The 20,603-nt window shown below is 34.4% G+C and overlaps 1 protein-coding gene across 2 annotated transcripts in view; it reads right to left on the bottom strand.

The window, feature by feature from the left end:
* The window catches only part of LOC131591742 (voltage-dependent calcium channel subunit alpha-2/delta-1-like), a 362,151-nt gene that overhangs the window by 43,401 nt on the left and 298,147 nt on the right, over nt 1–20,603 (bottom strand). For both annotated transcript variants that reach the window (XM_058862758.1, XM_058862760.1), the window contains exons 13-18: nt 13,557–13,635; nt 11,417–11,466; nt 9,745–9,834; nt 6,251–6,319; nt 4,644–4,718; nt 2,768–2,842 (exon numbers count right to left, since the gene is read on the bottom strand). In XM_058862758.1, coding sequence (XP_058718741.1) covers nt 2,768–2,842; nt 4,644–4,718; nt 6,251–6,319; nt 9,745–9,834; nt 11,417–11,466; nt 13,557–13,635 — 438 coding nt within the window. The remainder of the gene's footprint in view (nt 1–2,767; nt 2,843–4,643; nt 4,719–6,250; nt 6,320–9,744; nt 9,835–11,416; nt 11,467–13,556; nt 13,636–20,603) is intronic.

Raw genomic sequence — 20,603 nt, 5'->3', positions numbered from 1 at the left:
TAAGCTTGTTAACATATGCTTAATGGACTCACTTCAGTGACCATGTTTACTTGGTGGTGCATCCACCTGTTCTCTCCCATAACAGTGGGAAAAATGCATCCACATATGCAGACACAAACAAAGAAAATTGCAATAAAGCACAAATTTAAGCACTTTAAAAAAATGTAACAAATTACACAAACATAAAAATGGATTAAGCTTTTAAAACTATATTAAGCTGCACATTAGAATAAAAAAATATTCTTGTTATACTTTGGCATAGCATTCATGTAGTTCAACAAAAAAAATAATAGGAAAGTTTTAAATTATTTTAATATGCTTTTGAATTTGTTGTTTGTTAACTTTTCTCAGTTGTGCAAACAACTTTACAAACATCAAGGCAATTTCTCAAATTATTAATTGTGTTGGACCAGTTGTGATTTGAGGAAATAGATTTTCAGAAGGAAAGCCAAAGACATTCAAAAGAAGGAAGCACTGGAAGTCTAAGAAACCCTCACCTCTTCAAAGGTAAAGATGTAGTTATATTTTAGTTTACATCTATTGAAAAATTGCTGACAAAGAAGGATAAGACGTTGTTTGTTAATAAGTTAACAGCTACTGGGAGGTTCAACTAAAATTAATGTGACATGTTAAAGAAAGTCCATGAATTCTAAATATATCTGTCTTTGTCATGTACCTTAATTTTAAACTGTAGTTCTTGTATCAGTCGGAATAGCATGCACCACCCCACACAAACTGGGAGTGAAAAAGTCTAGTCTGTGTAACTGTTATAAACAACAATAACAATAATAATAATAATGCAAATTCTTAGTATTACACTTAGACATCATTCTGCAACATAAAAATTATTACTCAGAAAACATTCTGTTTTAAACATGCTCTAATTCAAAGTTTTGAGCATTAAGGGAAAGCGTCTCTGGACTTTGCTATCCTTTTAAGAAGAAAACTACACAGAGTAACCATGACAATTAGTATCCTAATAATCCATCTCAGTTTGCTTAGATTTAGTTGGGATGAGCTAAGTTTTAACAAAGGTTTTTTTAACAAAGGTTTTTATTCTTCAATGTTGTGAGGCAACACTGCAGGATAACAGCACATCTGAGATGAACAGAGACCATATCAGCTTCTCAAAAGATTAGGTCTAAAATAAGAAAACTGCATTGCTTCTTTTTACATTACTCCTGTGAATGAAAAGACAGTTTTATTTGCATACAAGGGAAAGATAAACAGGCCAATCGCCATCACCTTATTACTATTAACCTCTAATTAAGAAAAGATTGGATCAGTAATGATGCAGATATTTCCCTCTGAAGAATTCACCAAGAAAAATCATCAATTCAAAACTTCCATTGTTTAAGACATGAAAATCAAATGCAGATATCCAGAAACTGAAGTTACTCAAAGCTCAGTTTTGAAGACTATATAAAAACCTTTTCCAGTTTTCCTTTTTATTTTTAAGTGTCTTTCAAAATAAATCAAAAGGGAAAGGGAAATCTCATTAATAATGTCAAGTTATTCTTTCTCTGTCAAATTCTATTCTCTTCTCTTCTTCAGAAGAACTTTTTTCTTTCTTGTATTACACACTTGGCAAAAGATTTCAAATGTATTAATTACTTCTCCAATAAATTAATTCAAATATTCACAAAGATAACTTCTCCCAGCTTAAGATTTAAATTAATCACTACAATATGTAGATGAATTCTTAATTTCGTCTTCTGTCTTTGACAATTAAAGAAGTAATTTTAACTTTGTCTTTTATATAATACAACTTTAAGAATTCAAGAGATACAGTTCACTGAAAATATTGAATTATTATATGAGAATTTTCAAGAAGTCCACTAAACAGAAGATTGTTTCATATGGAGAAACCTTTCATTAAAACCAAGGTCAAAGTCTGATTTCAGAAAAAAAAAAATAAATCCATTCATGTTGAAGTTTTCCATCAAAGTTAGGGAGGCAAGTTATTTAAGAAGATACAGACAATGTAGGATTCTCCACAAGGTAAGGACCACAGTTAATGGACAAAGAGCCAAACTGAAATATTTAGTTTCTATTCTCCTTAAATTTGATGAATGTTGTGTCCTAATCATATTTACAAAAAAGTTTCATGTTTAAACATTAAAGACCTTTCTCAAGTTAAACTACTAAAACTCTAGCATTCTGATTTCAGCTCTGATAAACTGAAAATAAGCAAACAAATAAATACAAAAAAAATCAAGTAAAATACATTGTGTTCTCCTCCGATTTCTTTGGTTTTGCAAGTATGAAAATTTCATCTTTTAAATGAGAAAGGAACACAAAAAAGTGCACAAAAACTCCTCAGTTTAAGATTCTTCACAATGATTATACTGTTTTCACAATATTACAGCTACCATTAGTTGTTTTTATATTAATATATAAAATATATGTATAATAAACAATAATTATATTATAATTTTATATTTTATATTTATATAATAATTATATAAATAATATAATATATGTATAATAAAACACTTCACATATATAAATATGCATTCTAAATATATTTTTTTAAAATTTTATTAATAACTAATACAAGCCAAAGCTGGTGGATTTGGATGAAGCCATATATGCATCACAGATTTTCCTAACACTCACAAAACTGAGAATTTTCACTATCGCTTTCTTGTGCTTTCAGCAATCCTAAATTCAAAAATCCTACATTCAATCCTGAATCCAAAATTTCTGATTTTTTTCTGACAATATCCCCTTATAATGGAGAAGTAAATTAGAAGGTGTTTCATACCTTCGGTTGGAGATTTGGATGCAGTAGCACATACCCATTAGGATCAATCGCAAAGTAATATCCATTGGGACAAAGCTGAAAGGAAAAATGAAGTTTAGCACTGTATGGTATTAAGTACTGAAGAAAGAGTAATTAATGGTTTTCATGGAATGCTAACATTGTGGAAAACACATGCTTCAGGAATCATGAAGTATAAGATCACTAACACAGACAAGATACTTTCTTGATATTTGCTCTTTTAGGAGCAGAAACTTTGAGAATGATTTAGGCTGATGAGACCTCTGAAGGTCAGCTGGTACAACCTTTCACTGAAAGCAAATCTAACTTAAAAATAAAGTCCAACTGCAAACTTGGAGTAGGCTTCGGTAGGCTTTTGAATTCTACAGAATTCACAGAATCAGTAGGTTGGAAGAGACCTCCAGGACCATCAAGTCCAGCCCATGCCCTAACACCTCAACCAGACCCTGGCACCGAGTGCCACATCCAGTCTTTTTTCAAACACATCCAGGGACGGTGACTGCTCCACCACCTCCCCAGGCAGAACATTCCAGTACTTTATCACTCTTTCCATGAAAAAAATTTCTTAATATCCAACCTATATTTCCTTTGGCACAGTTTAAGACTGTGTCCTCTCATTCTGTCAGCTGCTGCGTGGAGAAAGAGACCAAACCCCACCTGACCACAGCCACCTTTCAGAGAGCTGTAGAGAGTGATAAGGTCACCCCTGAGTCTCGTTTTCTCCAGGCTAAATAGCCCCAGCTACCTCAGCTGTTCCTCACAGGATTTGTGTTCCCAGCCCCTCACCAGCCTCGTTGCCTCCTCTGGATGCGCTCAAGTGTCTCAACATCCTTCCCAAAATGCGGGCCCTGAACTGGACACAGCACTGGACACACCTCCAGTGACAATTCCAAAACCTCTCTGGGGAGCCTGCTCTCTTTCTTCTTTAGTTCCAGTTGGAACTTCCATTGCCATACCTATGCTGATAGCTTGTTTTTGAGGCAATGTCAAGGTCCATTTTCTGCAGAATTCCCATTAGCTAACCTTTAGGTTCCTTCTTCAGCCCAAATCCATCACTCTCAGCATCTTCCTCTGAACCAGGTACTGCAAATCCTTGGACAACTTAGTGACTCTGCACTGGCCCTCAGAGTATTTATTATACTGAGGAGATCAAGTTTGGGCAGCGTACTTCTGATGCAGATGTTTACTGCACAGCTGTTTTTTACTGCCAGGGCACACTAACTGATGTTCTGCGTGTCCTCCACCACAACTCCCAGGTCCTTTCCTGCCCATTGAGGCAGCCTGTCCCAGCTTGAGCTTCGGGATTATTCCAATCGAAATGCAGGACTTTGCATCTGCCTTCAGTCAAACTTGTGATGCTCCTTTTATTCCTCAACATTTGTTTTCCACAGCACTAATTATTTTCAAAGAAATTCCACAGCTAGGTGTCAACATAAATAAATCAGTCATACAGAGTAGGGTACAGACACCTGTATTAAAGAAATTTTCTATAAAGAACAGTCCTAGATAAATGGCAAATATTGTCAACTGAAATGATTGTGCACTCTACATTAAGAACCAAACACTTAACAAAAAAACAGTGTCTTAAGATACAGGAAGATAATTACTTGTGCTATATCCCCCAATGTAAAATCTGACTTTACACAGCGCATCCTGATGGACAAATTGCATAGAAACACTTATATGGCTGGAGAGAAAGCCACCAGGAAATGTACAACAATAGAAAAGGATCTATGAAAAGAAGCCTGTCGGTGTTTTGACTCAAATCCAGTCATTGCTGCATGACTTACGAAAGAGGATGTACAGTAATCACAGGTTAAATATACATTATGAGGAACCACCAATGCAAGCAGCTTACCGTAAATCGGGGAGTCAGTTTTTTTATGTCCTCCAGAGAGACATCCACTCCCATTACTCCAAGAATCAGCTGGTTCTGGTAGAATTCCAAAATGTTAGTATGTATTTGACATATTTACAATGTAGAATGACTACAATAGTCAGTAAATTTGTACTTTTGCTTTCATCTCTTGTTTGACAGATACATTTTGACAAGTTGTCTACTTAGTTATGTGTCTATTCTGAATATTTTAAATAATGTCAATGTGATCTAAAATTAAATTTAATAAAGTTAGAATTTAGTATAGAATATGCAAATTATTTCTGAAGATGGATACTTTCTGGGATGTATAAACAATATATGTGAGAACAAAACAGGTATATATACAGATATATATATATAAATATATATATGTATATGTATGTATGTATGTATATGTATATGTATATATGCATGTATGTATAGTATAATGATGAAATGATGAAAAATATTCTAACACAACAAAAAGCCCAGTGAGTATAAGAATCATCAGCATTTGAAATCAGGGACTCAGGGGCACACACACTTATTTAGCTTATAATTTATTTTCCTACTACAGAAAAGGAGGGCAGTCATTTACATCGTGCCACCTGAATCCCTTCTCCACATTAAATAAATTTGTAAAATTTATTGGAGGAGGCATCTTGCAGCCTGTAAAAAAATTCTGGTGGAGATACAAATTGAGCAGATTCGAGTTCTCTTCTCGCTCCTGTGTACTAGATCACGTCTGTTTTACTTCTCAGAAAGACATCCTCTGATAATCAGTAATCTGTCACTTTGAAACAGACTCGGACAATTCCAGGCATTGTCTTGTAGATAAGATATGCAACTTTTTTGTTTTATTGTTTTGTTTTTAAAAGGAAACTAAGAGAACTACTCTGAAGGTAAAGTAAAGAATGCAGCAATCAAACCCTCATTGATTCATTCTATGTAACAGCTGAGAAACTGAATTAAAGAATATTTTGTCTAAATTTCTGTATATTATGACCTGAATGGAGTACACCAAAAGTACAATTTTACCATACATTGATCAAGCATATTCCAGGTCTGTTTTTTGTTTTGTGAAGAGGATACAGATTCCATACCAGACAGTAACAGGGATGGGAAATTTTACTTATTTAACACTTAGAATTTAATCTAAGTATACAGTGCTCTTTTCTATTATCATTACAACCAACTAATTTATATTCTCTACATCACTGTCTTTTACCCTGAAATGTTATAGCCTCAGAGATTTGATAGAAATTTTTTCTGGATGTTATTTCTTGGAAAGGTCTAAATAATATCATCATCTACTTCCCATCTATTGAGCACTTCATGCACTCTCAGTGCCACTAAGGCACAGGGATTGACAGTAGAATGTCACACCCTGAAACTCAGAATGACAAAAAGGGTAAAAGAATGCACTGCATTTTATTGTTCTCAGGAGGTTATCAGGTAAGTAGATATGACCTCTTTGTTTCTCATGTACAAGACAATTACACTGCAAATATTATATGGAAATATATATTTTTCAAGACATTTAACATTAAATTTAATTCATATGCTTATGAATTTTTTTTTTTTTTTCCCTTGAAGGAGTAGCTTACAATTTTCCCATTTTGTTCCCTTGTTAGATTGAAGACAGGCAGGGTTCCTGTAATCACAAGGCCCAGCTCCTAGAAAATAATCAATAAAGAAGGGAGAAAAAGACTTTTTAGTTAAAAAGCAAATGTTAAGACATAATACATCAGAACAACTGAAGAATGCATGTAGCTAAACAAGTACTTTCAGTTTTTGTAAAAAAAAAAAAATTACTTTCAATTTTGTAAGAAGAAAATAATACTACTTCATTGACTTGATGAATACAAAGTTGAAATTATGATCTTTTGTGTCCACATTTTAGTAGGATTGATATATATTATTATTTTGAAAATAGATGATAGTCAACAACTTAGCAGAGAGAAGTTTCAAAAACCTAAATGTTATGAAAAGATATGTGTAGTTACAGTACCCACTATTCATAAAATTATAGAAAATAGAGGGGAGGGAGGAAAGGAAAGAGGGAAAGGAAAAGAAAAAGGAAAAGGAAAAGGAAAAGGAAAAGGAAAAGGAAAAGGAAAAGGAAAAGGAAAAGGAAAAGGAAAAGGAAAAGGAAAAGAAAAAGAAAAAGGAAAAGGAAAAGGAAAAGGAAAAGGAAAAGGAAAAGGAAAAGGAATCAAACTTAAAAATAGTAAATTTCATTTGGGAGTGATGACATTTCTGCTCCTAAGGCACCTTCAGTGTGATGGAGCCCTGCTTTCCTGGAGATGGCTGAACTCCTGCCTGCCCATGGGAAGCAGTGAATTAATTCCTTGTTTTGCTCTGTTTGTGTGCACAGCTTTTGTTTTCCTATTCAACTGCCTTTGGCTCAACCCACAAGTTTTCCAGATTTACCCTTTGATTGTCTCCCCAGTCCCACTAGTGGGGGGGTGAGTGAGGGGCTGCCTTGGGTTTGGTTGATGGGTGGGGTTAAACCACGACAGGCAGGTAACACATACAGGCAAAACCAACAGAAAAATACAACAGATAATTCCTCTGCTTTTTCTATCATCACTACTTTTGAGTGATGTGCAATAATGTCCACCATTGGCTTGGCAAAATCACAGTCTCCCCTGGTACTCAGGCAACTGAGTCACGGAATTTCCATTTATTGTGGGAAAATATAAGAAATATGTTTTTCCTTTAGTAGCCTTCACAAATCATACTGAAAATAGGATCCAGAACAACATATGTTCAGATAGCCAGGAAAGTTTTGTTTTCCATTCCAAATTATCCATAGGGAGATTTCTACCTTTTTATATGTGATTGCTTGAGTTCAATTTCAAACTTTTCCCATACATTTATGCTTACTCTCCTTCTATCTAGTTTATTGAGAAGTCATATCCCTTTTCTCCTTATGCTTCATTTGGAAAAGAAAAAAAAAAAAAAAACTAGAACAGTATATGAATCCAGCTTGGTGCAATCTGTTCTCTATTTTCCCAGTCTAGCAGCACCTTTTTGAATTTTAAACTATCTTTCATGAACTTACATTTGTGTAAAATTGAAAGGTGATGAGGTCAGAGTTAGTAAAGTTACAAGCAAAGTGAAGTGGATTTTGTAGGAAAATAAGAGAAATAAAGATGAATCAGTAGAAAGGACATTTTTTTCTAAATTGATTGAAAATATACATAATGAAACAGTATGGGGCACAACACAATCTCCCCACTAAAAAAAAAAAAAAAAAAATATATAAAGTTAGAGAGGATAACAATTAAGAATAAATATTGCCTAACTGGTAAACCTAAAAGTACATATAAAATTCTGGAATTTTCTTGAAAATGAAGCCAGAGCAACACAGAAATAGAATCTGAAGGAACAGGGCTAGAAAAGAGGTGTGAATTGCTACAAATACATCAAATTATTAAAGATAGTCCTGAAAGCCAAACTGAAATGAAAGTACCTCTTCAGAATTTTATAACCTGAATTTATGCACTAATGTGGCCTCATGTTCTACACTTCATTACCTCAGTCTTAGCCACAAAACAGGCACTGGACAGTAGGAGCCAAATGATAGGAATGAGTCCAGTAAGCCACAAGCAGGAGAACTGTAAGCCCTACACGAGGGAATTACTTTAGGGAATTTAAGATAATAAACCAATGTGACAACTTAGACACACTCCCTTATACAACCAAGAATCAGGAAAAGGCTTCAGAGCAAGTTAGATAACCTGTGCTTTTATGGTCTCAACTGTGATGAGAAAGTCCACAAATCTGAGCCTTTACCTCAGTACTTTACCTTGTGTTGCTCTACTTTATTTACATGTAATTATGTATATATGTATATATGTACTTAGGATATAGAAGTTTCAAAAACCTGTGTGTGTTATACAGACATGTGTATATAATTATATACTCACAAACACACATATGTAACACATGAATGCAGAAAACCTTGAAGGAAAGACTGAATGTACCTACTGAGTATATAAAGTAACACAAGAGATGTCTGTAGGTGTCTTTTATTTTACTTGACTAAACAGATCTCTATTTCTAATTACAAATCTATCTTTGGCTTTTCAACAGGATATGTACAGACCATAAGAACTTTTGTCATCACATCCTTTATGTTTCCAGTAAGTACCTCAAAAATAACAAACAAAACATGGTTAATGAACTTCTGGACATTGAAAATTCAAAGAAAAACTAGTTCTTCTGTGTCATGCTCAGTTATATTGACAGCAAAAACTGTATGTTGATAAAAATTCTACAGAAATGCTGACTGAGAGGAAGATGTGCATTTTGTCATGACTCTAGATGATTACGTGAATTTGGATAAGTACGTGATTCCAAATGACCATTTGGAAGTCATTTTTGCCCTGTTGCTCAGAAGTACATTATTCAGAGAAAGAGATTAGATTTCTGCTAACAATACTTTTCCTCCTGTAGCTTCCTGAGTATGTTTGTTTTATAAGACCAATGTGATAAATTCAGCAGTAAGAAAGATTTTCATGTATCTTTTTGTTTATTTCCCCATTATTTACATTGTCCAATTAAAGGACAGTTAAAGAAATAATTACCTTGAGGAATCAAGCAATTACAACCACCCAAGTGCAAAATTTGTGCAAATACTTAGTAATACAGATAGATTTCATTCTGTATGGAATGTTCTTTGGAACAAATAAATAAAAAAAAAAAAGTAACAACTAAGAATTCTAAGAATTCCTCACCAGAAACATAAAAAATGACCTTTACTGCAGTAGGTACAACATTGGAATACTATTCACTTCTTTTTCTTTGTTCTTAAACTGAGAACAGCAGTGGCCCGCACTCTGAAGTCTGCAGAGAATAAACTGTTTTTCTCTGTTAAATTTCAAGACACTTAGAAGGATACTAGGTGCAAGTAAGATCAGCACATTATAAATAGGTCTCTTCATAGAGGTTGTTGTACTGATGTGCTTAGATGTTAGAAACACAAGAATATCATGTTTGAAAGGGTAAGAAATTGGATTCTTGGGAAAGCAGACCCATATAGTTATTTATTTTCTAAAATTCTTACTTCAGTAGAGATAAATACAGATCATACCAGAGCATCCAGATAGACATTTGTCCACTGAACTTGTTTGGCTTGCTCTCCAGCTAAAACCATTGGTCTTCCCAAAACATCCAGATATTCCTGCCAAAAAGTGTAATAAACTTGTCAAAAGGCAATTATTAGATCAAAGAGCACAAACAATATTAAAATAAACAATAACTAAATAATAAAAATTAAAATATTAAGGAAAAAAGGAAATCAAAAGTCACCACTAATACAGGGAGAGAATTTATTTCCTTAAAAATTATACCACAGAATAATTCAGTCTTCAGTTTGCAGTATTTACAGAAAAGGTAATTCTTGTATTTCGCTCCCAGTCACACAGACCTTACACACTCAAAACTACCACTCTCTTTCCACAAAACGAGAATTACAACTATTTTTAATCCTAAATTAATTGCTAATGACATCAAGAAATCACAAGCAGATTACAGAACTTTCAACCCAGAAGAAAGAGTGGGCAGTGGAGGGTGAGTGGTGTAACATCTGGGTATGCTAAGCTCCTACAGCAACAATTTGCATAACTTCTATTAGAATAATAAAAATCAGAGTTATAAAACCTCTTTTTCCTGCCTTCCTTCAGTTTGTCAGTATGGCTGAAGCTGGTGATCTTATGAGATGTCAGATTTCTGGACTGATTTGGGAGTGGATGCCATCAAACTTTTTTCAGTCATCAGCTTTTTCTACTTGACTGATCTTATTAAGGATACATCTTGCCAGACAGTGTCTGGAAGAGTTTAGCAGAATCAAAGGGCTCTTATTCAAGCCAAGAAAGGATTCTTATTTTCTGCCAAAAAATGTCATGCCTGGCCTTGGAAGGACAAAGAACTGCTATGATATTTCTTTGCTGTTCTAGACATGTGAGTACCTGGACTTTCAGACAACTGAAAAGAATAAGTGTGCTTCTACTCTGTTCTTCAGTTTGGATCTCATGATATAATCCCAGAGACCTGTGCCTTTTTTTATCTACATGCAAGTCTGCTGAAATGCTCCTGCATCCCTTCTGAAGGAAAGAAGTGAAGTCTCTTCCAAAAGTGTTGGATCCATCCAGGTACCTCTCCTATAAAGCAGGACTGTAGTGGGGCACCCACGTGGGTTCAGATGCTCTAGCAGGGCTATCCCCTCACATACACCCACAGCCTCCTCCACGTAATACAAACCCTTTGGATCATGCAGAAAGTAAGAAAGTATGGCAGAAGGTGAACTAGGAATGCCTAAGCACACTATAAAAAATGACTGGTCTTATAGAACTTTAGGATAAAATTGCTGTCATGTCTCAGCATCAAAGCTTGAGGGACCATGTAAGGCTGGGAGGAAAACTGAGCGGAAAGCACAGTCCTTGTGCAGGATACAGAGCACTTCAGACACTCCATGGTGTGCACATGGTCAGCCTGCTCTGAGGATGCTAATGTCACCAGTGTTGTGACCAGCACACAAACTGCTCTGGGCCAGCTGGCCAGGGTAACAGGGATCACATTTTAAACTGCTTCACTGCAACCACATTAAAGAAAAAATAGAACATTTTAAGAGAATAATCCTTAAAATGCAGAAGAAAGTCTTGATTTTTTTTTCTCTTTTCTTAATGTAGTGTATCTTAAAATGTAATTGATTTTAGTAGAGGTTAAGAGAAAACATGTCCAAGAACATATATTACTCCACTTACCTGGGTGTTTATTCTTATGGCTCCAATAGATGGGATTTCATAATAATAACCTAAAATTTGAAACAGAAATAATGTTGTTTTACCGTAATAGATGGCTAGCCTCTTAATCTTGAGGAATTTAATTCAGCATATAATTTTTAGTCTAAATTTTATTAGAATTACTGTTTATGAATTAGATACTTTGCAGTTGATGCCACCACAATGCATGGCCATATGATGGGTCACCGTGCCATTCAGACCGAGGCACTTACTCTTAAACAGTGACAGTTATAATTTGTTTCTTTTGGCTGTTTTGCTAAAGGCTGCATCATATACTGAGTTTGTACTCATGAAATCCCAGTTACTATGATGCACAAGTACATTTAATGCTTATTTTAATATGCTGTGACAGCAACATAATTATATGCTAAATGCATATAGAATAGCTATGGTCTGCTATAAGAGTGAATTCATATTTTAAAAATATAAGTTAGTCTTTGGAATGAAAAAAAGCTAATGAGTATTTCTCCTACACAGGGAACGTATATCAGAAATGTCTTTATTTAGCACTGATTTTATTGCTCATTCATTTGAATTAAAAATATTTTCAATACTGCTCATATAATAAGACTCAAGCCAGGCACTGAGATCCATCTTCAGTAGTTTTCTTAAAAGAAAATTTTAAGTCAGATTGGAAGGAAGAGGCAGAGGATTAGAGAGGTAAACGTATTGATATGTGTAATTTCCTTTGTTGTATGCAAAACTTTTAATTCAGGAAAATGAAATAAGGCTGCTTCTTTGGATGTGCAAACAAATAATCACAGGAATTTTGGACAGATTATGACCATTTTGTCTTAATTAAAAGATGACATAGGTGGCTATGCTTTAAACCAGCTGCTCCTCATTTGTTTTAAAACAATGGAGGTCCATTCTGTATTCTGATATACAAAGATGTTAGCAAAAAAAAAAAATCTGTTCAAAACACAAATGTCACACAAATTTTCTGTTATTATCTGACAATACAATTTGCTCTTCATGAAGTTGTGGCATCTTCTGCATGACTTGTCAGCATGCCGAGGGTTCCATGAGGTTATGATACTTATGTATGCTATTCATCCAGGCTATGGATTATTCCAGTATTTCTTTTCCCTCTATCTATGCCTTTCTCTTATCTTTGCTTTATGTTACTCTTCTGCCTGACCATACCTTTATCTCCTTCCCTGGCAGTCCTAATTTTCAAGACTCTTTGTAATCTAGCTCACCTCTCACCTCTTGCTTTTCACTCATTTGTAAAATAGTATTTCATTTTCAGTCAGGCCTGGAAATTTCTCTATTTAAAATATAAGCAAATGTTTGATAAATTATATATTTTCTACTTATCTCTATTCTTTTCTATTATTTCTTTCATATTTTATGCTCTATCTCTCTGTCTTCTACCTTGTTGTACAGTTACATTAAAATATATTTGGGACTCCACTTTCTAACACTTAAAATGCTTCTGAGTATATTTTTCATGTTAAAATTTCAGGTAGGAAAGGTTTTACTTCCTTACTTTCACCTTTTTTTACTTTTTCTTTCTGTCCTACATAAGGAAAACAGGATAAAAATAAAATATACAAGATGCACTCAGAAACTAAGACATCAGAGCAAGAATAATTTTGATATTTTCATTTAAAAAGGGGAAAAAAATCTGAATATCTGATCCTTTGTAAATTTTGGAGAAAAACAGAAAGAAATGTAACCAGCTAACTAACCAAACAAAAATCCCTTTGTCCAGACTGCTTAATTTAAAACAGCTTTGCCTAATTTCTTATCTGTCATCAGTTCCAACTTTACATAGATGGCTATTACAACAAATATTCTCAAAAACTGAACCATAATGGCTTATTATTATAAAAACTACTGTGGTAGTTTTCATACAATATAAAATTTTAAATAAAGTAATAAAGAAATAAATATACTAGTTTCTTGTTTGAATGTGATTATTTTCATTTTTATATTACGTAATATAAATTACTTATAAATTAACTTTTGGAACTTTTGGTAACAAACACTATAAAGCTAAAAAGCAAGCTGAAAAATCTGCCATTTTTACAGAACAAAAAAGATATCACTTATCCAAAGCTCTATTAAAGATCAGTTTAAAAGAAAGACACAGTACCTTTATTTTCACAGGCCATCCACTGTATGGGTCCTTTGTCGTAATTATGTTGGCCAACAGAAAATGTGAACACACGTACCTGTGCAAGTTCAAAACCAATGCATTTAACAACTATATATCATTTATTAGTTTTGACCATCAAGTCAATGATACCTGGATTTTTCATAAAGTTGAATAGAAAAGGAATACTACAAATTTTCCAGTTTTTGTCACCATAATAGATATGAGAGATGTAAAAAATAATAGGTTATGTAATTTTATGTACTCCTATTACTTCTTCCATGAAGTACAATCAAGAAGAATGCTCTTTTACACAGCCTTGGTACTTTAAAAGTCTTACATTGGATCATGAAGTATTTCAATTTTTAGTTTATTTATTCTTGGGTGATAATTGTAACTCATGAGGTTTTGTTAAATTAGTTAACAAAACATACCAATAATAATGCTTACCAATCACTTGAAAAGAATACGTGTGGCAGGAGAATTCAAAGCAATGTAAAACAGGACTTTTTAGGATATAAAAAATGAAATTATCAGATACTACAAAAGAGAAAAAAATTCTCATTTTTCTCACTCAGTTTTCTTTATGTAAAACTACTAAATTAGTTCAACAGACTTCCAGACAATGGTTAAGCTTCTGATCTTTCACCTTCAACTCTTGATATTCATTTAAGTTGTGGGGTTTTTTAGCATAATTCTATTCTTTTTACACAATGCTACTTTAACTCAGCAGCTGTAAGGAGTTACGGCTTCAGAAGAATTCACCAAAATCTCTCAACGTTTTGGACTGAAAGCAGACTTTTCAGCTGAAATGATTTTCCATGCAAATTTTCTGATTTGAATTCGAAAAAATTAAAACCAAAACCTGGTATTGCTTTAAAAATATTAAAAATCACACCAGACACATAGAAAAATTTCAAATACTATATTTCAGGTTCTAGCTGAATATTTTGCTCTAAATTTGAGTGCTTCTGTTAAAAGCTGGAAAAAATGTTTTCCCAACATTCTTAATGAGCTGCTCACTATACTCATGTCCCTCTGCTCAAGGGTCACACAGCTTTTCCTTTTTAGGTATCTCTTTCCTTATGGATCTTTAACTTTACAACTTCAATGTAAAAACCATAGATAATAACATGAAATCAGAACGAAAATTCCTTTCTATGAATTTGATGTTTATAATTGAAATATACTACAATTAAATTGCATGAAGTCTGTAAGTAATAAAATAATGTTTTCGTTAAATAATGCACTCTAAAATTGAAGACTCCTTGTAAACTACCGATCACTGCTAAGTTTTTCAATTACTATTTTTAAAAAAATTCACTACAGTATTTAGCATGTGCAATTAGTGCCCAAATCTTCACTTCCCAAACAGGCAAAAAAAAATTGTGTGACATAATCAGAGCTCAAGCATTAACCAAGAGCTGTAGGAATGGCCTCACATCATCCATCAGCAGGTAGCAAATGGTGAAACTTTATTAGTGTTGACCCCTATATGCAAGAAGGGCAAAAAAGCTTTGTGCTGGATGCCATTTTTAATTAATAATATGTTTTGATTTGCTTTATCCATACAAACCCTTTGTTTTTGCAGTTAAAAGGAGAATTAGAACAACTATTCTGCTGCCCTGAGCACTGATTTAAGTGCTTGTACTCCATATGGCGTCATTCCCCACTAATAAGTCAGGCCAATTACATTTCTGGTTACACAGACAGGTAAAGGAATGACTGTACCTGCATGATGGTAAATTGTTATCCTTAGTGTTCATATAGATGAAGACAGATGAAAAGTACCTTGAAAAATTTTACCCTGAAAATATCAGTATTGACAGTGCAAAAATGACTTTACCTGGAATGTTTACATCTCATTTATTAATATTGTAGCACATTTGCCATCCCCCTTTTACTCTTGACATATTTTTAAAAATGACAGCTATAATTCTCCTAATGGATCTTTCTGCTTCTACTTAATTAACATTGTTTTTTTCTGATCTGATTATCACCATGTTATTTTATACTGGCACCTCTCAGCTCACAAGGTCCCTGCCTACTATGCTCCTGTTCTTTCTGAACTCACACTGCTCCCAGTTCATTGTCCACTGAACACTGATTCAGAATAGATTCTTCTCAAAAACTATGGAAAAACCCCACTGATGGTCACTAATGAGATACTTGAGAGTCCTGGTGTTTCTTTTTGGATTAAAAGCTACCAAGTCATGTGGGTTCTCTTGTGTGTGTAGAAAACACATGAGTCAATTAGACTGGACTGTCTAGCATTTGATCTCAAACATAAAAATGAAACACTGAATTGGATTCAAGTTGCGAAATGCTATGTAATTTAGGGAAAAGCAGCAGTGTGTTAAATCTGCAACAAATCTATAAAGAATTTAGAATTTAAATTATTGACAACAAGCAGGAGACAATATATCTGATTTACTGTTCCTTGGATAATTAACAGAGATAAAGAACTGCAATGAAAATTGGAGTTTTTAATTGTTACTTGGTTTGGCAAGAGGGTGGGATATTCAAAAGAGTATTCTTTTTCCTATTGCCTCATCTGGAATTGAGTAGAATGACAGACCAGCTGGAAAAATGAGTCAGCAAGTCAAATAAAACAAGCCAATTTTAGAAAAAAAAAAAAACAACAAACAAAAAACAACCAAAAAAAAACTCTGTGCTGAAATTTTCTGGACCCAGGAGTCAGCCAAAGTACTGAGATGTATTTCTCTATATGCTTTCCTTATAGACATCTCTCCAAAGAAGACAATAGACTATTGAATTTAAAAAAAGAAAAGAAAAAAAAAGCACCAAACATTTAATTACTTTTAACAGGGAATTTATGACTAAGAATACTTTAAGCAACTAGATCAGACACAATGGGTATGAGTACCTCTCTCTGCCTGTCCTTTAAGCTTGATTTCAACCAACTAAGTGGGTTTCTGAAATGAAACAAACTGCCAAGTAGACTTTGATCCCCAGAAGTTGTTTCCCATCACCACTGAGGCCTGATAAGTTCTTCTCTCTGCCTCTCTGCAGCCTCTTGGGTTCTGTGTAAACTGCAGTTCCTGGGTGGTTTTGCCATGACAGTTTCTCTCTACCACCCTCACCAGAGGATGGACATTTGTGTTCCCCTTTCCTGGGGAAAGGGCAGCCTTGCCTCAAGGCAGACCTATTTATTCTCTTCATAAAGAAACACAACTTCCAAAGCCATAAAAATGAATGGAAAAATAAGAAACAAATAGGAGCTGTCATGCTTTCTGATTTTCAAGAGAACTATGAAAAATACTTCTACAAAACTTGTACCCTTAGAACTGAGAACTAGAGATGGGCACCAGCCTGCCCTGCCAGCCCATCCAGACACTGTCTTGAAATTGTTCTGAAATATAAAAATCCTATTTTTTAGCATGAGTTCAAAACTAATTCGCTGCGTTTTCCTTACTAAAACTAACCTTAGGGAGAAAAAAAAAATATTCTTTTTTATAATAATTTACAGTATCTAGTAGAGGAATGTACTAATTAGCAGCAAAACTGAGTGGCACAGGCTTCCCAGCGAGGTTGTAAATCTGCCTCCTTGGAGGTTTTAAACACCAGACTGGATATGGCCCTGAGCAACCTGGCCTGATCTCAGACATGATATTGAAGTAGACACCTCTGCAAGTCACTTGCAACCTGGCTTATCCTAGGAACCTACGAAGGACAACAAAGGAATACATGCAAAAAACCAACTCCTAATCAGAGCAAGTGATAGACAGAAATGAATGCTACAAAAATGAGGAAGAAGTGCTTTATTGAAGAAAATATAATTGTCTAATTATAAAATTAATTTGTTATTTATTCGTATTTCTTTCTAGTGGAAGAATATCATAACTACCAAGGTGAGTAAAAAAGATTTTGCCTACAGATTTTAAGGGACAATGGTACTCAAGAGACTCAATGAAGACAAAAATGAAGAGGTCCCTATGAAAAGGCTGTTTCCCCTACAGATTCTGTTTGCTTTTTACGTATTTTATTTCTTCATTTTTGTATTGGAATAAAATTAAGAAAGATTAAATTAGATGCTTCCTTTGGGTATAACATGTTTTGAGTATTATAAAAAATTAAGGTTTGACTGAAGTTAATTCAAAGGGGTAATTAAACACAAAGAACTTGCTGTTTAGGCTACTGCCTATATGTATAGGCAATGTGGAATCACTGAATGTTTTCATTGGAAGAGAGCGTAAAAATCATCTCACCCTAACACCCCTGTCACAGGCCTATGAGCACTGCCCCACTCTGCATGTCCCAGTGGAAGAAATACACATTTTTTGACAGATAAATGTCTTGAATTCTGTCCTACTGGAATGAGAGAGCTCTCAATAACAATTTCTGTGCATCTCTTAATTTCTCTATTTAGGAAAAGACTAAGACTTTTGGAGATATATGTCTATTTTACCAGATACCAAGAGGGTGATACAATGAATTCACTCAATTGGATGAAGGCAAGATGAATCCTGTCATTTTATGCCTAGCATATAAAAAAACAAAGAGGGCATCTTTCTCTTCTACAAAATACAAACTGACTATAACCAAAAACTGAGCACATCAAATCATTCAAATTTGGTTTTCATGATGACAGTAAGATTTCACAACATTTTACTCTGGCCTTTACAGCTGCAGGTAAAGACTCCTGGATAATCTTTTTTACTATACAACAAAGGGAAAAAGCTGTGGTGAAGTGGAATAAATAATTTAGCAATTCCAGCATGACCCAGGAAATTATATTTCCCAGTAATTGGTTTACAGATTATCAGACATGTGGAAAAATTGTTTGTAGTTTATATTTAATAGGTATACTTCTGAAATAAAAGCACAGTATAAGAAGCCTATCATCCTGAATAAAATCATAAAACCGCTCTTCTATTTTCCATTTTGCATTCTGTCTTCTAAATCCCTTGTAAGTATAGCCTGTAAATCACTTAACCATTTTTGTGTTTTGTGCCATACGCCAGAGAGATGTTATGTGGTTTTCAAGCAGCTCCAGCTAAAGTAGTGAATGCATTCTTTTCCTTACATTTTTACATCTGTGAACAGAAATTTGAAGATGATTTTGGATTCTCCTGTGAGTTAGCTGAGAACAGAAGACATTTATAACTGATTTGAACTCATAACAGAACTTCAGAGGAGAATCTGAAAACGCAATATACTAATTAGGAAACCACCTAAGATTAGGCAATAGGATACACCAAATACAGAGTATCACAGCTAATTCCAGCTAATAATCCATCATGCTGAACTGCTCAGTTTGGGAATTCTGGGGAGACACAGTCCTGAACCATTTAGGTTAGAGCTGCAAATATTATGAAATTTTTTTTTTTTTTTAGGATTTTGGTTTTTTGCGTTTTATTTAGTTTTCAAGAAAATTAATAGAAGTTCTGAGTTAAACAGCAGGGTAAAGACTTAAAACCAAGTGCTAGAGGACAGTTTTGAGATCCCTTAAGCCATCTTTTATGCATTACATAAAATGGGGCATAATCCATTTTCCTTCTCAGGCCATAAGGGTGAGTGGCACAGTATGGCTCACATCTCTAGGGCTACACCATGGTGCCATCCTCCCTCCCTGCCTGCCCCCAGCTCAGGGCATCTCATCACAGCATTTTTTGGGAATAAGCTCTAGCTCATGCTATTGCTGAGCCAAACACTGACTGATAAAAGAAATGACTGCCACAAGCCAGGAGCCATACTGTTGGCTCTGTCAACAATTACAGCTATGAACAACTGGACATTTCTCCAGCCCACACCTTGGCTCTGGGTCGTTTATTAGCACAGAGCTGTCTGGTTCACTCCTGCAAGTAAGGCTGGTTATCTCGTGACACAGCCCTAAGGCTCAGCTTTTCAAAATTACTGGGACAGTGGTGCCTCTAAACGTATAGATGAGAGTTCAGTACTTGCACAAAAGAGGGATGAGTTCATGACTATCAGCACATTCATAACTTCCCCAGCTTTGAATGCCAGGCTCAGGAAAGTTCAGAAGCTGGAGATTCAGGCTGTAGGTATGTGACTGTCAGGCTGCTGATGCATTTTGCCCTTAATAGCAGTCTGGAAAAAGAAACAGAGATGACCTAAGCAGCAGGGTATGACACCTAGTCAGGTGCCAAGGTTCTGAAGTTAGAACTGAGAAAGCAGAATTCACAATTTTATGTCAAATTAGGAAAGAAAAAGAATGGCATCGTACACCAGCAGATATGTATCAATTTATATTTTTGACATTTATGATTACATTAAGATCTGTCCCTTGCTGTGGGTGCTCTCTAAATATATGTATAGACTTGGGTAACTGGGAAAAATTACCTACATGAAAAACAATGAAAAGAAGACTTTAGCTCTCAAATATTTAAATACAAATATCATTGCAGGCTGGACATCTTTGAATGTATAGACATGAAGAAAGTATAAATCCATGTGATTTGAAAATCCATTTGACACTACTCAAATGTTTCCATAAGTGACCCTCTATACTCTGATTCAGCAAGGCGTATAACTATGCAAGTGCCCCCTTGAAACCAAAGGAAAAACCTTTTAACTGAGGCTTGTGTTTAAAGAAAAAATAGAGCAGGTCCCTGGAAATACTATTTTGGACATTTATCCACAGCAAATAGTTTCTTCCAATCTTACCATGTATATTTGCAATCTTCCCTATCATTAATATCTTTCATTCACTACAATTCAACCTCAAACTTTAAACTGCAATGCTAGCTTATTAATTCATAGTCTAATTATAGTCTGTGTAATTATAGCCTAATAACAAAAAGAAATAATGACACTCTAAAAATTAGCTCACATTACAATCTAATGCTAATCCTCCTTCTATGTTAAAATAAAAATTATGCTTATTGCATATCAGGAGGTTATTGGAGAATCTCACTTTTTTTGGATATTATTGTATGCTGGTACTATGGGCCCCAAACCATTTAGTGGTGTTAATATATTGGGAAAATGGGATCAAGAACACTGATGCATGCTGTACTTGTAAACAATTATTCTAGGAAAGGAATTAAAAACTGAGAATTATAC

This window comes from Poecile atricapillus, chromosome W (genome assembly GCF_030490865.1).
Source record: "Poecile atricapillus isolate bPoeAtr1 chromosome W, bPoeAtr1.hap1, whole genome shotgun sequence".
In the NCBI taxonomy this organism is placed as follows: domain Eukaryota; kingdom Metazoa; phylum Chordata; class Aves; order Passeriformes; family Paridae; genus Poecile; species Poecile atricapillus.
Note: the sequence above shows the minus strand (reverse complement) of the source record. Positions and strands in the feature narration are given on the sequence as shown.